General features: G+C 46.7%; 1 protein-coding gene across 7 annotated transcripts in view; it reads left to right on the top strand.

The window, feature by feature from the left end:
• LOC143292619 (uncharacterized) overlaps window positions 1-18,744 on the top strand; it is an 86,453-nt gene that overhangs the window by 45,459 nt on the left and 22,250 nt on the right. For all 7 annotated transcript variants that reach the window (XM_076603084.1, XM_076603083.1, XM_076603078.1 and 4 more), the window contains 6 exons: window positions 3,378-3,405; window positions 4,746-4,950; window positions 6,118-6,250; window positions 7,516-7,896; window positions 9,531-9,626; window positions 10,594-10,854. In XM_076603084.1, coding sequence (XP_076459199.1) covers window positions 3,378-3,405; window positions 4,746-4,950; window positions 6,118-6,250; window positions 7,516-7,896; window positions 9,531-9,626; window positions 10,594-10,854 — 1,104 coding nt within the window. The remainder of the gene's footprint in view (window positions 1-3,377; window positions 3,406-4,745; window positions 4,951-6,117; window positions 6,251-7,515; window positions 7,897-9,530; window positions 9,627-10,593; window positions 10,855-18,744) is intronic.

Here is an 18,744-nt window from a genome sequence, read left to right as displayed (position 1 = left end):
TGTGTGAGTGTGTGTGTGTGTAAGTAAGCCTCTGTGTGTGTGCGTGTGTGTGTGTGTGTGTGTGTGTGTGTGTGTGTGTGTGTGTGTGTGTGTACGTACGTGTGTGTGTGTGTGTGTGTGTGTGTGTGTGTGTGTGTAGGTAAGCCTCTGTGTGTGTGTGTGTGTGTGTGTAAGTAAGCCTCTGTGTGTATATGTGTGTATGTGTGTAAGTAAGCCTCTGTGTGTGTGTGTGTGTGTGTGTGCGTGTGTGTGTGTGTGTGTGTGTGTGTGTGTGTGTGTGTGTAAGTAAGCCTATGTGTGTGTGTGTGGGTGCGTGTGTGTGTGTGTCTGTGTGTGTGCGTGTGTGTGTGTGTGTGTGTGTGTGTGTGTGTGTGTATGTAAGTCTGTGTGTGTGTGTGCGTGCGTGTGTGTGTGTGTGCGTGTGTGTGTATGTGTGTGTGTGTGCAAGTGTGCCTGTGTGTGTTTGTGTGGTGCGGGGACAGTTGCGGATGTGTATGTGTGTCTCCTGCGTTGGTTAGTGTGTTAGTGTATGTACGCGCATCTGAGCGCACGTGCATGCGTTCACATTATAACACAGTTATGCACGTACGTAAAGACATGCATACATACTTACATACCTATATACACACGTACATACATTCCTATCATGGCAAAGTCACACACACACACACACACACACACACACACACACACACACACACACACACACACACACACACACAGAACAACTGTGATACGGCTGGATGAATGCCGTCGGTGATGCAGTAAACCTGTAGATGTGAAATGAAGCAGTTTACGAGAATTAAAAAAAACAATCAAAATAAAAAATGTATAAGAATCGTATGATGAGCACAGGGCTGCTGTTTGTTCATTTAGTCCTTGAAACTGGCATGAATACCGGAACGTCATCCAGTCATCTTAACGAGAACGCTCAAAAAGTTGCAGTAAGAATATATGCGGGGGAGGTGAGGGGGTGTGGAAAGGGGGGGGGGGGAATAAAAGAAAGATGCCCTACTTGCTGAAATGTCGTGGACACAGTGGATTATACTTTTTTAACGGGGTGTGCATTTAATTCCTGTAAACGTGACAACAGTCTTCCAAGCAGGTGAAACTGGAATATCATAGGTAGTGGGGTATGGGTTTTCTTCTTCTTCTTCTTCTTCTTCTTCTCCTTCTCCTGGGGGTTCAGGCTGACATGATTGAGCGTGGGAACGAAATGGGTATAGTAGCGGTGTTTTAAAAAGAAGAGCAGGTGCTTGTATGCGTCATATCTATTGTGCAATGGTTTAGTAGCCGACAGCTTTTTGGGGGGAAGAGAGGGCGGGGGGGGGGGGGGGGGGGGGGTCGTGCGATCAGCAAGGGTTAACGGAGTAAAGTATATGGCGGAGTGTCTTCTGTTTTTTGTTGTTGTTGTTGGTGTTGGTTTTTGTTGGTTTTTTTGGCGGGGGTGCGGGGGTGCGGGGGTGTCTGTGTCTGTATTTCCCTGCTTGTCTGTCTGTTGTCTTCGTCTCTGTCTGTCTGTCTCTCTCCTTATAAACGCATGCAAACGAGCGCGTAAGGGAGAAATGATATGATGGGGAACTTTCTCAAGCCATGAACTAGCGATGATGATTTTTATGCTGTCGTTCTCTCCCTCCAACCTCCAACACCACCACCCCCCCACACACACACACAAACACACACGCCTCTCTCTCTTTCTCGTTCTCTCTTTCTCGTTCTCTCTCTTTCTCGTTCTCTCTTCTGCTACCCATACATGTATGTGTATCTATGTCTATGATTATCTATACATGTATATAAATACGTATATATATATATATATATATATATATATGATTTGTTTGATGGCAATGACTATTATGGTTGATAAGAAAAAGCAAATAAAAAGTGTAAAAAGTGGTCGTTGGCTTAAGAAATTTACCTTGAGAGACAGGCTTGCAGTCAGGGCTGGGAAAATGAAAACAGAAAAGAAGAAGAAGGAGGAGAGAGAGACAGACAGACAGACACACAGACACACAGACACAGAGAGAGAGAGAGAGAGAGAGAGAGGACGGGGTAAGCCTAGTGGTTTTGGAGAGAGATTTTGTCGGGGTATGCATGAGTCATCATTGTGTAAGAGGAGGTGGAACAAGTACAATACAAATGTAACCCAAAACTTTAGAGGGTATTTTTTTGGGGGGGAGGGGGTGACGGGGAGGAGCGGAGGGGGGCAGGGGGCGGGGGGGGGTTTCTTCATTGGTTGCTGCCTTGTGCACGACAAAATAATACAGTGGAAAGTTCCGTCAGAGAAAGGTGCAGGTTTACACTGCTGTCGTTTCTGTGGTTGGACGTAAGTCGTGTTTGGTGGATCGAAGCGTAACAGAGCACACGGTTTCTGGATTATATTGACCTAGTTGTATTTTGATAGAAAACGCAGTCGTTGGATCAAGTGGGTCTTGTTGTTGCCTTTCAACCAAGCATACAATCTCTTGATGTTTTCTATTACTGTCTCTGTCTTTTTTTTAGCGAAAGATACAATCACTTGACTATCTCGATCTTGTTTTTCAACGAAGCGTACAGTCTTCTTTTTATCTTTTTTTTTCTCTCTACTTTTTGTAAAAAATTATTGTCTTTTGGCGAAAAATGCAAATTCTTGATTTTGTCGACACCTGGTCTTTTAACCGAAGCATATAAATCTTTTGTAAACAAGCGAGTACAACATAGATTGAAACAGTGATTAGTTTTTATTGTACTTTTTTTTAAAAAAAACCCTTGACTGGAAGTAGATGCTAACGTGGCGATATATAGCCTTAGTTATCGGCGCGAGGCTCTAATGAGCACCATAATTTGATTTGATTTGAGTACATACAAGCATGCCGATACATAAGATTAAGGTAGTTGCGTTGCACCCTTCGTTTAATTCGTTGATAGTTGGTATTATTATATATCATGTTCCGTTCACTGTGTGAGTCAGTGTGAATGGTATCAGTGATTTGACCGGGCGTGTCGTGTTAGGCTGAGTCGCTTTTTTTTTTTTGTTTTTTTTTTTTAGAGCAGATGAGAGGAGGAGGAATTTTGTTTAATGTCCCGTCACACATATCGGTGATTGAAGACATTTTTGTTAAAGTATTTACGAATACATTTGAGTATTATCGGTTAGAAGGGATTGGAGATGTGAATGAGTGGAGAGTTGGGGGAAACTGGGCAAATGAGGGTGAAATGAGGGTGAAATTGGAAAAAAAACGAACACCTAAATACAATTACAGGAAATTACTTAAAGGGCTTCGTAAAAGAGAAGTCGTTAAACTGACAAGCGAAACAATTGATAATGAATGCAAAAAGTCAAAGAAGATGAGAAAAAGACGGCGCGCTCAGTGTTATTTTTGTCGATATTTTTGCAGGTAAGAGCCAAGTGGAAGAAGACACCAGGTAAGACAACATCATGTTTGTTTTCCATTCGTCCTTCCCACTCTGTATCTCTCTCTGTCTCTATCTGTCTCTCTGTCTGTCGGTCTCTCCTCTCTCCTCTCTATCTCTGTCTATCTGTCTATCTGGTTGGCTGTCTCCCTCTCTCTCTCTCTCTCTCTCTCTCTGTCTGTCTCTGTCTCTCTGTCTCTTTCTCTCTCTCTCTCTCTCTCTCTCTCTCTCTGTCTCTCTGTCTCTTTCTCTCTCTCTCCTCTCCTCTCTCTGTTTGTCTGTCTGTCTAGCTGTCCCTCTCTCTCTCTATCTCTCTCTTTCTCTCTCCCTCCCTCTCTCCCTCTCCCTCTCTCTCACTCCCCCCCCTTTCTCTCTCTCTCTCTCTCTGCTACTCTGTCTTCGTATGTCTTTTTCTCATTCTCTTTCCCTTTTCATCCGCCGCCTGCCCGTCTCTGTCTCTCTTAATACTATGGTTCTGTTTTGTGGTTGTTGGGTTTGGGGGGGTTTTGGGGGGCGGGGTGGGGGGGGGGTGGGGGGTTTACCTTTGACCTGTGTTTCCCAAACGTTCGTGTCATCATTTCAAGAAGTGGTATTGCACCTGCTTATTTGTCATTTTTTAATCTCTCTCTCTCTCTCTCTCTCTCTCTCTCTCTCTCTCTCTCTCTCTCTCTCTCTCTCTCTCTTGTCCTCTTTTTAAAATTGACATTGCATAAAGTTTACATCTTTACATTGAAAGAATAATTTGTGCACAAGCTAACCGAAACTTTTTGTTACACACACACACACACACACACACACACACACACACACACACACACACACACACACAGATAGATAGATAGATAGATAGGTCCAGACATCGTCGTTTTCCATTAAAAAAAAAATGGACGAAGCGTAAAAAAATACACTCTGTTTAACTTTTAATCTTTGCATCAGATTTGTGCTTCGGGTGCGGTAGTTTAAAAAAAAAAAAGAGACAAAAAATACCCAACCCAACCTCTCATTAATGCTCATGATGGTCATACTGTTTCCCCCAAAAGGGAGGTCGGTGTGCACAGCAAGCGACAAAGAGCTGTTTCGCAATGTGAAGTGTCCCTCAGTCTTACTACCCGCTCCTGTGAGACAGCCCGACCAGAGAGAAACACTCACTCAAGCAATATATGTGTATATAAAAAAATATATATATATATATATATAATTGTCTTTGGTGCCATTCTTTTTGTTACATTTGCTTAGAAACAGGTCGTTATATGTGCCTATACAAAAACAAACAAACAAAAAAAAAACAACAACAAAAAACAGCAAACAACAAAAAAAATCACTTAACAAAAGTGGTTTCCCTTCACATGCAGCGTAGCGGCCCGTTCAGCTAAAACGATGATGTCCTCCACCACGGACAAAGGGAGATCACCAGTCCTGGCAATGGAACAGGAACGACAAGTCGTGGAGGCGGGTCAAAGGGCAAAATTCAAGGTGAAGGTGGTGGAGGGTTCCTCCCCCACCTCAGTGACCTGGAGTCGGGAGGGGCAGCCGCTGGAGGCTGGGTCAAAGTTCAAGGTGAGCCTCCGTTCTCAGTTCAGGGGGCATGGGAGGATACAGAGAGATAGAAAGGGTGTACACATGAGGAGAAAAACAGGAGAGAGACTGACGGAGCAGTGTGATTTTCATACGTGACAACCAGAAGATACAGAAAGAATGCACTTATGTACTTAGAAAGAAAGAGAAGACATTGAGTGAGTAGTGTGATTTTCGTGAGGCATAATGATTAGAAAATATAGACAAAGGATGTTCTTACACAGAGAAAGAAATAAGAGACCGAGGGAGTAGTGTAGTAGTTTTCAGACGTGACAACCAGAAAATACAGAAAGAATGCACTTATATATTGAGAAAGAAAGAGAGGATATTGAGAGAGTAGTGTGATTTTTTTTTCGTGACACATGACGGTCAGAAAACAGAGAAAAGATGTACTTGAGTAGAAAAGGGAAGAATAGAGACTGATCGAGGGTGTAGTGTGGTTTTCAGACCTAACGAACAGAAAATAGAGAAAGGGTGTAGTTGTACAGAGACAGAAAGAGAAGAGATTGAGGGTGTGGTGTAGATTTCAGACATAACGAACAGAAAATAGAGAAAGGGTGTAGTTGTACAGAGACAGAAAGAGAAGAGATTGAGGGTGTAGTGTAGTTTTCGGACATAACGAACAGAAAATAGAGAAAGGGTGTAGTTGTACAGAGACAGAAAGAGAAGAGATTGAGGGTGTGGTGTAGATTTCAGACATAACGAACAGAAAATAGAGAAAGGGTGTAGTTGTACAGAGACAGAAAGAGAAGAGATTGAGGGTGTAGTGTAGTTTTCGGACATAACGAACAGAAAATAGAGAAGGGATATACTGATACAGAGAAAGAAAGAGAATAGATTGACGGAGTAGTGTGGTTTTCATGAGACATAACAATCAGAAAATAGAGAATGGATGGTCTTATATAGAGAAAGGAAGAAAAGAGACTGAGGGTGTGCTGCAGATTTCATGAGACCTAATAATCAGAAAATAGAGACAGGATGTACTGTTAGAGAAAGAACGAGAATAAATTGAGGGTGTAGAGTGGTTTTCATGAGACATAATGACGAGAAAATATCTTCATTATTACTATTGTCATCATTTGTAATGATAATATTGATGATAGTTATAATGAATATTATTATTATTATCATTATCATTATGCCATGAAGGTGTACGAGGAGGGAGGAGGGCACTGCCTGGAGGTGTGTGACGTGGTCAAGGAGGACGGGGGCACCTACATGGTCACCGTGACGGACAGCGGGGCTGGCTCCGCCACCTTGACCGCCCTCCTTCACGTCACAGGTCAGTCAGTGCGTGTCTGATATGACACCCTGGACAGCGTGGTATGGTGCAAGGTGGGGATTTTACTCCCCCCCCCCCCCCCCCCCGCCCCCCATCACCCCCCCACCCACCCCCTTTGCTCTTACCTGTATTAGATTGCACTGGCTCGTAGTGCTGCAGCAGCCTTCGTTGGAGGCTGGTTGGGCCTTTGGTGACCATATTATTCCAAAGCCCATCATACATGTAACGTTGTCCTAATTCTTGTGCTGCAGGTCCCATTCCTTTTTCTTCTTCTTCTTCTTCTTCTTTTGTAATAAGTTGAAAGCTGTATGATCAATGGTTTCTCCATTGCGATGGGAAGTCATTTGCAGCTGCATAGTCTATTGTGAAGGACTATGACCATCAAACTAGGAGGCAAAATTGCACTGGTTCAGTGTGCTGCAGCCTTAGGGGGGCTTATTGGCCTGTGGGAACCATCCCAACGCCGATTTTCCTGTAAAATAAACTAAAACAAAATTTAAAAAATACAAATAAAATCTCTTGGCCGAGAGAATGGGGATGTAACTTGGGCAAGACACTCTCCACAATAATCAAATTCTGACCCAGATGGTCGGGACAGCAGTTGCCTCCTCTGCTGTTCTGATGGCCATAGTCGTACACCGGTACTAGATTATCCGAACACACGCAGCCTCGGAGGCTAGTTGGTTTTGGGGGAGAACCACGATATTCCACAGCCCATCATACATGTATCCTGTCCTGGTGCATGTGCTGCGAGCCCCTTTCTTTTTATTACTGCTGAACTGGTATTTCTGTCTCTTTTTTTTTCTTTGTCACAACAGATTTCTCTGTGTGAAATTCGGGCTGCTCTTTCCAGGGAGCGCGTCGCTACACTGTTTGAACAGTAAATTCCTTAGTGATAGATGTAGAAAGAATACTTGCACACATGCCCAACACATCGAGCTCAATCCCTTTCAGCTCAATGCCCCCCCGCCCCCCCCCCCCCCCCCCCCCCACACACACAAGCACACACACACACACACACACACACACACACACACACACACACGCACACAAGCACACATAAACACATTTTTGGCATAACTACCTCAACGAACAGCAGACTTGACTTCGCATGATTTTCAGTCACGGACATTTCCACATGCCCCCCAAAAAACGTCTGAAGTCTCTCTCCTAATACATAAGATATTCTACTTTTTTAATAAATGATTTTTTCGTTCTGACTACTGATTTCTCACTCACTCACTCACTCACTCAATGTCGCGCAGATCCAGAGCAGCCTACAGCCGACGCCCCACCCCTCCTCCTCCTCCTCACCCCTCTGGAGGACCTGAGTGTCGTCATCGGTGACCGTGACGTCAGATTGAAGTGCGAGCTGGACGTCATGGAGGAGGGCGAAGCAGCAGGGTGCATGGCGCGCTGGTACCACGAGGAAGAGGAGGTAGCAGCAGTGGTAGTAGGGGAGGAGAAGGAGGAGAAGGAGGAGGAGGGGCGCAAGAAGGGGTATCGCTGTCGGTGGACCAGAGGGGTGGCATCTCTGACCATCAGCCAGATCGCCCGAACACACGCGGGGATTTACCGCTGTGTGGTCAGCACTGCCGCCGGCGCTGGTCAGCAGGTCACCACTGCCTGCACGCTGTCCGTTCGAGGTGAGTTTGTGTGTGTAGTGGTGGATGTGTGGGTGGGTGTGTGGTTGGTGGGTCGGTGGGGGGAGAGGGGGGATGTGGGGGGGGCGAGGGTGAGTGTGTGTCTGTTTTTAGCGTGAAGGTTGGTGTGTGTGTGTGTGTGTGTGTGGTGGGGAAGAGGAGATGGAGTATGACGTCACCACTGCTTGCACCTTGTCCTTCGAGGTGAGAGTTTGTGTTGTAGTGGTGGGTGGGTGTGTGTATTGGAGAGTCGGTGGAGGTGGGGGGGGTGAGGGGGGGAGGGTGGAGGTGAGTGTTTGTGTTTATAGCGTGAAGGTTGGTTGGTGTGTGTGGTGGGGAAGAGTGGATGGAGTGTGACGTCACCAGTGCACACTGTCCGTTCGAGGCGAGAGTCTGTGTTGTAGCGGAGGGAGGGTAGGTGGGTGTATGGAGGTCGGAGAGTTGGTGGAAGAGGTGTGGGGGGGCGGGGGGGGGGGGGGGAGAGGAGCGGAGGTGAGTGTTTGTGTTTTTAGCGTGAAGGTTGGTTGGTGTGTGTGATGGGGAACAGTGGATAGAGTGTGACGTCACCACTGCACGCTGTCCGTTCGAGGCGAGAGTTTGTGTGTGTAGTGGTGGGTGGGTGGGTGGGTGGGTGATCGGTGGGAGGGTGGGGGGTGAGGGCGTGGGGGGCCGAGGTAAGTGTGTGTCTGATTTTAGCGTGAAGGTTGGTGTGTATGTGTGTGGTGGGGAAGAGTGCATGGGTGGAGTGTGACGTCACCACTGCACGCTGTCCGTTCGAGGCGAGAGTTTGTGTGTGTAGTGGTGGGTGGGTGGGCGATCGGTGGGAGGGTGGGGGGTGAGGGCGTGGGGGGCCGAGGTAAGTGTGTGTCTGATTTTAGCGTGAAGGTTGGTGTGTATGTGTGTGGTGGGGAAGAGTGCATGGGTGGAGTGTGACGTCACCACTGCGTGCGCCCTGTCCTTTCGAGGTGAGCGTTTGTGTGTAGTGTGGTTGGGTGGGTGGGTGGGTGGGTCGGTGTGGGCCGGGGGTTGGAGGTGGGCAGAGGTAAGTGTGTGTGTTTTTTAGCGTGAAGGTGGAAAGTGTGGTGGGAAAGAGGGGATGGATGGTAGTGGTGTAGTGTGTATGTGTGTGTGTGTGTTTAGAGGTAGTAGTGGTGCTGTTTGATGTGTGTGTGTGTGTATGTGTGTGCTCCCGCGCGTGCGCGCGCGTGTGTGTATGTGTGTGTGTGTGTGCAAGCTACGTAGTATCAATAATTATAAGAATATATGTTTACAAATAGATAGATAGATAGATAGAGGGGGGGGGGGGGGGGATTGAGAGAGAAAGAGAGATGGGGGAGATGGACAGATCCACAACACCTTTCCAAGAAAGTGGGACGAAGTTGCAATATGCTTTTCATCATCAACAACAACAACAACAACATCGACAAAAGCTTTACAAACAGTGGTCTACCTTAAGACCCCAACGACATAATGACGATGACAACGATAACAGTAATGACGACTGCGATAGCTGACAACAATGACTATGATGATGATGATGATGAGATTGACCACCGCATGAGGAAGACGGAGACAATGCTGCTGCTGCTGCTGATGATGATGATGATGATGATGATGCTGATGCTGATGACTTTCAGAGCCTGTAAAGCTGGAGCCCCCCTTCTTCATCCAAGAACTCCACGATATGGAGGTGGAGGACGGTGACAAGGTGGAGCTGGTGGTCGAGGTCAAAGGTCAGTGAGATGGAGTGGGGGGAGGGGAGGAGCGGGGGGCTGGGGGGGGCAGGGGTATAGAGGGGAGGGGCTTTATGATCTGAAAAAAAAACAAAAAAAAAACAAAAAAACTTGTGTGACGCATGACGTGTTTTAGCATCTGTAAGATTGATTCTCACAACGCATGACGTGATGATGTCATAACATCTGTATATCTGTATTTTGCGACGCATGACGTGATGTCAAATCATCTCGAGATTGTGACGCGTTGTTTTAATTGTTATATTAATCTGTCAGGTTTGTGACGCATGGCGTGATGTCTTATCGTCTTTAGATTGTGATGTATAGCGCGAGGTCATAACATGTAGGTTGTGACATAGGCGTGATGTCACGACACGCAGATTGTGACGTATGACGTGATGTCATGGCATGTCGATTGTGACGTATGACGTGATGTCTAAACACGTAGGGTGTGACGCATGGTGGTGTGATCTCATAACCCATATAGATTGAAACGCATGTTTGAAATGTGAGGCAGAACATGAAGCTATAACATCTGTGAAACTGTTTTCAACAAACACTTGTTTCTGTGCTTTGTCCCAAAGGATAATGTTTGGGATGGCAAGAGGGCATGGCACGGTACATTGACATATCAAACATTACAAAAGAAAGGACTCAGCACATGGAAAATTTAGTTATTAAATAAAAAATAAGGCTTTAAAAAAACATACAACAAGTACACTAAACTTAGGATCTGAGTGCATTCCACTCATTCATTGTATTCAGCATGACGAACTCATACACAGTGGGGTTTTTTTGGGTTTTTTTTGGTTGTTGGGGTTTTTTTTTCATGCACGTCTCTCCCTGCTTCCAATTTTCAAATCCCCCCCACTCACCTCCCCCCCTCCACCTCTTCAACCCCTCCTACCCCCATCCCTATCCTACCCCCTCCCCCCTAAACCCCCCCACGCTACCCTATTATATATAGGTACCCCCCCAATCCGGGTGTACTGGCAGCACGACAACACGCCGGTGACTGACCACACCCCAGGGTTCTCCCTGCATGCCGCTGAACATGATGATGATGACCACCATCATAGCAACAACAGCAGCGACAGCACTAACAGCAGCAGTGTCCGCTACTGCCTGGTCATTGCCCGGGCCGGCCCCCAGCACGGGGGGCAGTTCGTGTGCGAGGCTTACAACCAGTGTGGCGACACCGACTCCTTCTGTACGGTGCTCGTCCGAGGTAGATGTGGTTGTGTGGCTGTGGGGGGGTGGGGGAGCAGGTGTGTGGGGGGGTGACAGTGGGTATGGGTGTAAGTGGGTGTGAGGGGGTTGCGGTATGGGAGAGGGTATGTGTGAGGTGGGGTTGGGATATGTGTGAGGGGGGGTGGGGGGTGTCGGGGTATGTGAGTGGGTGTGTGTGAGGGGGGTTTGGGGTATGGGAGTTGGCATCTGTGAGGGTGTGTGTGTGAGGGGGGTTGGGGTATGGGAGTGGGTATTATGTGAGGAGGGTTGGGGTATGTGTGAGGGTGTGTGTGAGGGGGGTTGTGTTATGGCAGAGGGTATGTGTAAGGGGGTTGGGGTATGTGTGAGGGTGTGTGTGAGGGGGGTTGTGTTATGGCAGAGGGTATGTTTAAGGGGGTTGGGGTATGTGTGAGGGGGGTTGAGGTATGGGAGAGGGTATGTGTGAGGTGGGTTGGGGTATGTGTGAGGGTGTGTGTGAGGGGGGTTGTGTTATGGCAGAGGGTATGTGTAAGGGGGTTGGGGTGTGTGTGAGGGTGTGTGTGAGGGGGGTTGTGTTATGGCAGAGGGTATGTGTAAGGGGGTTGGGGTATGTGTGAGGGGGGTTGAGGTATGGGAGAGGGTTTGTGTGAGGTGGGTTGGGGTATGTGTGAGTGTTACTAAGTGGGTGAGGAGACAGACAAGATAAGGGAAGAAATTTTTTTTTTTTTTGCGAGTTCAGTCTTCAGTCTCTCACTCTCTCAGTAAACAAACAAAAAAACAGACACAAGGAATTTTTCCCTGAGCCAATTATAATTATTAAAACCAAGAAAAAAAATATTTCATTCACGCTCTCTTCATCCTGAAAAAAAATAATCTTAAGAAACAGAAACAAATGTCTTGACTATCACAAGTCAAATTTCTTTGGAAAAAACCTGATGATCCAGTCCCAGGATCGCCTCAGTCCTAGGCCGGACAGCAGCCTACTCACAGTAGTGTCCACTCACTCGTGGGAAAACTCGGGCACCTCCTCAGTGAACATTTCAGTTCAAGGTCCCTCCACTCCGTGGCCAGTCACATGGAGCCCTGATGTTCGGAACATTCAAGGCACACAGACCACATCACATCACCCGAGCTCTGATGCATTCAGACTGACACTACAGCACATACATATACGCACACACAAACATGAACATGCACAGCTCACGATTCACCCACACTTACCACGTGCAAAACATTTTCACATTCATACAGGTACTCGAAATGTACAAACAAAAATTTCGTTCTTCCTCTGGCCACAGGCATTCGAGGGTATGTGAGAGGGTATGTGTGAGGGGGATTGAGGTATGGGAGAGGGTATGTGTGAGGGGGGTTGGGGTATGTGTGAGGGGGGTTGAGGTATGGGAGAGGGTATGTGTAAGGGGGATTGAGGTATGGGAGAGGGTATGTGTGAGGGGAGTTGGGGGTATGTGTGAGGATGTTTGTGAGGGGGGTTGAGGTATGGGAGAGGGTATGTGTGAGGGGGGTTGGGGTATGTGTGAGGGGGTTTGAGGTATGGCAGAGGGTATGTGTGAGGGAGGTTGGGGTATGTGTGAGGGTGTGTGTGAGGGGGGTTGGGGTATGGCAGAGGGTATGTGTGAGGGGGTTTGGGGTATGGCAGAGGGTATGTGTGAGGGAGGTTGGGGTATGGTAGAGGGTATGTGTGAGGGAGGTTGGGGTATGGCAGAGGGTATGTGTGAGGGAAGTTGGGGTATCACCAAGTACGTGTGGGAGGAAATGGGTGTGGGGTTTTTTGTTTTTTTTGTTTTTTTTGTTTTTTTGTATTGGTGGATTTGTTTTTTGTTTTGTTTTTTGGGGGGTTTGGTTTTTTTTGTTTTTTCGGGGGTGGGGTGGGGGAAGTGGGTTCGTGTGTGTGTTGGTGTATGAAGGTGAGAGTGAGCATGTGTTAGGGGGCCAGGGGGGTTAGGGTATGGGAGTGTGATGGTACATGTGGGTGGGAATGGGTATGGGTGTGTGTTGGTGTGGGTGGGTGGGAGTGGGGTATGGGTGTGTGTGGGGGTGGGTGGGAGTGGGGTATGGGTGTGTGTGTGTGGGTGGGTGGGAGTGGGGTATGGGTGTGTGTGTGTGTGTGGGTGGGTGGGAGTGAGGTATGGGTGTGTGTTGATGTGGGTGGGTGGGAGTAGGTTATGTGTGTGTGTGTGTGGGTGGGTGGGTGGGTAGGTGTGGGGTATTGGTGTGTGTGTGGAGGTGGGTGGGTGGGAGTGGGGTATGGGTGTGTGTTGGTGTGTGGGTGGGTGGGTGTGGGGTATGGGTGTGTGTGGGTGGGTGGGTGGGTGGTTGTGGGGTATGGGTGTGTGTTGGTGTGTGGGTGGGTAGGTGTGGGGTATGGGTGTGTGTTGGTGTGTGAGTGGGTGGGAGTGGGGTCGGGGTGTGTGTTGGTGTGTGGATGGGTGGGTGTGGGGTATGGGTGTGTGTTGGTGTGGGTGGGTGGGAATGGGTATGGGTGTGTGTTGATGTGGGTGGGTGGGAGTGAGGTATGGGTGTGTGTTGATGTGGGTGGGTGGGAGTGAGGTATGGGTGTGTGTTGATGTGGGTGGGTGGGAGTGGGACATGGATGTGTGGGTGGGTGGGAGTGGGGTATGAGTGTGTGTTGATGTGGGTGGGTGGGAGTGAGGTATGGGTGTGTGTTGATGTGGGTGGGTGGAAGTGGGGTATGGGGGTGTTGACGTGGGTGGGTGGGAGTCGGGCATGGGTGTGTGTTGATGTGGGTGGGTGGGAGTGGGGTATGGGGGTGTTGGTGTGTGTAGGTGGGAGTGGGGTATGGGTGTGTGTTGGTGTGGGTGGGTGGGAGTGGGGTATGGGTGTGTATGTTGGTGGGTGGGTGGATGTGAGTGGGGTATGGGTGCGTGTTGATGTGTGGCTGGGAGTGGGGTATGGGTGTGTGTTAGTGTGGGTGGGATGGAGTAGGGTATGGGTGTGTGTTGGTGTAGGTGGGTGGGAGTTAGGTATGGATGTGTGTGTTGGTGTGTGTGTGTGTGTGAGGGGACGTTAGGGTATGTGAGTGGGTATGTGTATGTTTGTACATGTGGAGTGATGGCTTAGAGGTAACGCGTTTGCGTAGGAAGCGATAAAATCTGAGCGCGCTGGTTCGAATCACTGCTTAGCCGCCGATATTTTCTCCCCCTCCACTAGACCGAGAGTGGTGGTCTGGACGCTAGTCATTCGGATGAGACTATAAACCGAGGTCCCGTGTGAAGCATGCACTTAGCGCACGTAAAAGAACCCACGGCAACAAAAGGGTTGTTCCTGACAAAATTCTGTAGAAAAATCCATTTCGATAGGAAAAACAAATAAAACTGCACGCAGGAAAAAAGATACAAAAAAAAGGGTGGCGCTGTAGTGTAGCAGCCCGAATTTCACACAGAGCAATCTGTTTTACAAAAAGAAAAATACAAATACAAGTACAAATACAAGTGGGTTGGAATGGATGTGGGTGTGTCTTGGTGTGTGTGTGTTTGAGGGAGGGGAGTTGGTATGGGTTGATTGGAATGGGTATGTGTGAGGAGTGTTGGGGTATGGGATTTAGTATGTGTGTACTGGAACGTGTTTACATTTGGGCCAACAGCAAAGTGAGAGCTGTATTATCAACGGTTTCTCCAGTCAATGCAAATATACATTTGGGCCAACAGCAAAGTGAGAGCTGTATTATCAATGGTTTCTCCAATCAATGGGAAATAATTTACAGCTTAGTCTTTTGTGAAGGACTATGACTCTCCAACTAGGAGGCAAAATTGCACTGGCTCTTAGTGCTGCAGCCTTGTGGGCTAGTTGGCCTTCGGGAACCATCCCAACGCCGACTGTCCTAAAACCCTCTTGGCGAGAGAGTGGGGCTGTAACTTGGGCAAGACACTCTCCACTATAATCAAATTCTAGCCCAAATAGTCGGAACAGCAGTTGTCTCCTCTGCTGTTCTGATGGTCATAGTCGGACACGACAATCATAAAATTATATATATATATATATATATATATATATATATATATATATATATATATATATATATTATATATATATATATATATATATAAACTTTAACGTGTGGGTGGGAGTGGGGATGTATGTGTGTGTGTGTGTTGGTTGTATGTGGGTGGGAGTGGGTATGGCTGCGTGTAGGTGGTAGTGGGGTATGAATGTGTGTTGATGAATATGGGCGTGTGAGAGGATGGATGCATGTTAGTATGGGTGGGTGTTGATATGGATATTTATGGGTGTGTGTTGATGTTGAAGTGCTTGGGGGTGGGTGGGTGTAGACGTCTGCTGATATGTGTGGGTGGTAGTGGTTATGGGTGTATGGTGATGTGTTTATGGGTGGGGATGGGGATGAGGTGGGAGTCGAGGGGTGGTGGTGGGAGGTTGTAGGTTGCACGCCACGTGTTTTTTATTTTTTATTTTATTTTATTTTATCTTATTTTATCTTATTTCATTTTATTGTGTGTGTGTGTGTGTATGTGTGTGTGTGTGTGTGTGTGTGTGTGTGTGTGTGTGTGTATGTGTGTTTCAAACCTGCACCGTGCCTGCATGCTATAGATGGATATGTATGTTTGAGTGCTAACCCTGCATTAAGGGTGAATGTCAAATGTACATTATTGTGTAGGTGTGTGTTTGACCAATGCTGAATTGGAGACAAAAGATTCCTGCTGTGTGGGTAGCACGTGAAACGTTTGTATGTATAATTATATATGTATCTGTGGATATGTGAGTGTTAAAAACGTAACCCCTTTCACAGTTGCGTGTATATAAAGATAGATGCGGTGTACATCCCTTGTTAGACCAGCAGGTGTCTGTAGGACGTGTATGAAGAAGGATGGTGTGGTCTGATAATATACATTGGACCCTTTTTGTACATATACAGAGGTGTGGGGGTGGCTTTTAATGTGTCAAAGGCAGATTTGCTTTCAGACGACAAGTCCCTTACAATGCATCGGAGTCATCATTGACTTAAGTATCAGGAAATTCTGCGTTCATCAGACGTGGTACTTTGTTTTCAGTGTGCAGAACACAAACGTGGATGGTTGGGTGCTCCATTCAAAGGGAAACAATTCACGGCCAAGTCTGATACATAAGAATTACAGTTGCAGCCCCTTTGGAGGATGTGCATTGTGTTCCTGTGTGCATGCAGGCTGTGTGTGCACGCACTGGCGACAAGCAATAAACACGGATTGTAACCATGTTCAGCATGCAAGGTTTCGAATTAGGTCGTATTGTGTATGCATGCCACCAAGCACTTTATGTTGTTGGATAAAATACATAACTATAATAATCATTTTGGATACTTCGATGTTTTAGATATTAGAATACATTTTGTAAATGAAAATAACAAAATGAATAATTTCATTGTTATATGGGTTTTATGCGTGTGTGTGTGTGTGTGTGTGTGTGTGTGTGTAGAGAGAGAGAGAGAGAGAGAGAGAGAGAGAGAGAGAGAACCTCTTTTAATTGTAAGTATCATGTAAGGGTAAAAGTAACCAATGTACGATAGTTAACAAAGAGGCCACACTGCATGTTGCAGAGGAAAAACTGCATGTTGCCGATTTGGTTTATGATTAATTTTGTATTCGTTGATGGAAATGTTTACGCCAGACTTTGGAAATGTTTATTAATGTGTGTGTGTGTGTGTGTGTGGAAGGGTGGGGAGGGGGGGGGGCAGGGGGGGGGGCTAGGGGGGGGGTGAATGTGCGTGCGCGTGAATGGATGGGATAATCATGAACATGGTTATTATTATTCATTACAAAGATGTGATTAATTAGTTAATTACTACATCATATGGAAGTTTATAATTACGAATAATTACGACGGTGGTAGTATGGAGAAAGCTGTGAGAGTACAGACGTTCGCGATGATAATGATCACAGTGTTCAGAACTTAAAGATAGCAAAGATACTGATGTTTGTAATGATAATGATGATGACACGGTAAAATGAATGAGGTGATCACGATGAAAAGGCTAGAATGAGATTTCATAATCAAAACAGCCACGACGGGCGCAATAGCCGAGTGGTTAAAGCGTTGGACTTTCAATCTGAGAGTCCCGGGTTCGAATCTCGGCGACGGCGCCTGGTGGGTAAATGGTGGAGATTTTTCCGATCTCCCAGGTCAACATATGTGCAGACCTGCCAGTGCCTGAACCCCCTTCGTGTGTATACGCAAGCAGAAGATCAAATACGCACGTTAAAGGTCCTGTAATCCACTGTGTCAGCGTTCAGTGGGTTATGGAAACAAGAACATACTCAGCATGCACACCCATGAAAGTGGAGTGTGGCTACATACATGGCGGGGTGAAAACGGTCATACACGTAAAAGCCCACTCGTGTGAACGTGGGAGTTGCAGCCCACGAACGCAGAAGAAGAAAAAAAAGAAAGAAGCGGAGTATGGCTGCCTACATGGCGGGGTGAAAACGGTCATACATGTAAAATCCCACTCGAGTGAACGTGGTGAGTTGCAGACCACGAACGCAGAAGAAAAAAAAAAACAGCCACGAATTAAAAGTAGGTATAGGAAACAACAGGATGGTGGTAAGCAACACGGGAAATGTCATTCTAACGAAACTGGCGAGGGCTTCGTAATGAAGATGGTATTACTGGCTGTCACGAGGACCGTGTGTGGTGACAGCAATTATGTCATTCTCACGGACAGCAATGTCCTTGTTTGTTTTCCTCACAGACACAGACACAGACCTGGACACGGCTGCCTTCAAGACCTAACCCCTCCTACCAGTCCTTCCCTTTCCTCCCCCCCCCCCCTCCACCACAACACCACAGACATTCCTCATTTCTCTTTTGGTGCCTGCGCCCCCCCCCCCCCCCCCTACGACCCCCAAGCCCCCCCCACGCCCCCCACCTTCCTTAAACCTTTGTACAGTGTGGCGCTATCTTTGTTTGGCTTGCCGAGGTGTACTGTATTTTTGATATGGCTTTGTATGTTCGTTTTCTAGCCTGAATAACAAAACTGCCGTCGGGTTTTTACAACGCGTTGTGCGTTCCGAGACATCACGCAGTTCCAGTGTCTTGAAATCAGTCCTTTGGTGTATAGATTATTGTTTGTTGATTTTCATTTCTTACTCACAGGGTATGAATCAGTCCTTGGTGTATATAGGTTATTGTTTGTTAACTCTCACAGTACTTACTCACAGAGTATGACCAGTGTTTGTTGTGGGTTTGGTTTTTTTATCGGTCTTAAAGAGTATAGATTATTGGGTGTTGTTTCGTGTTTTCTTATATTTTCTTTTGTTTAGTTTTTACAACATGCAGGATTTGACCAGCGTTTGTCTTTAATCAGTCCTTAAGAGTGTGGATTAATGTTTGTCTTTTTTTTTTTTTTAATCTACGATGCAGAACGTGGACAGTGTTTTGTTTGTCTTTATGGTATATATTATTGTGGGTTTTTTTTTTTTTTTATGGTTGTTATTGTTTTACTACTACATTAGTGTGTGTATGTCCAGTAGTACAGGCCTAGTTAACGTATTGTGTCATACGTTTATTGTCTTCCTCTTATCACATTAGTCACCTCAGCCAGGGGTTATGTTTTCTTTCAGTTTGTTTGTCTCATGTCACATGAGTTGTCATTTGTTGTTGTTTTTCCAGTACATGCGTTATTTTCTATTGCTTGATTCATTTTTCATATAACTCTCTGTCTTCCCTTCCCCCCCTCTCTCCTGTCTCTGACTCTCTCTCTCTCTCTCTCCCTCCTGTCTCTCTGTCTCCTGTCTCTGTCTCTCTCTTTCTCTCTCTCTCTCGCTCTCTGTCCTGTCTCTCTCTCTCTCCTGTCTCTATCTCTCTTTGTCTCTTCCCCTTCTTGTCTGTATGTCTGTCTGTCTGTCTCTCTTTCTTTGTTTTTTCTCTCTTATTTTTTCTC

Source organism: Babylonia areolata, chromosome 18 (assembly GCF_041734735.1).
Source record: "Babylonia areolata isolate BAREFJ2019XMU chromosome 18, ASM4173473v1, whole genome shotgun sequence".
NCBI lineage: Eukaryota > Metazoa > Mollusca > Gastropoda > Neogastropoda > Buccinidae > Babylonia > Babylonia areolata.
This window is presented reverse-complemented; position numbering and strand designations above follow the sequence as displayed.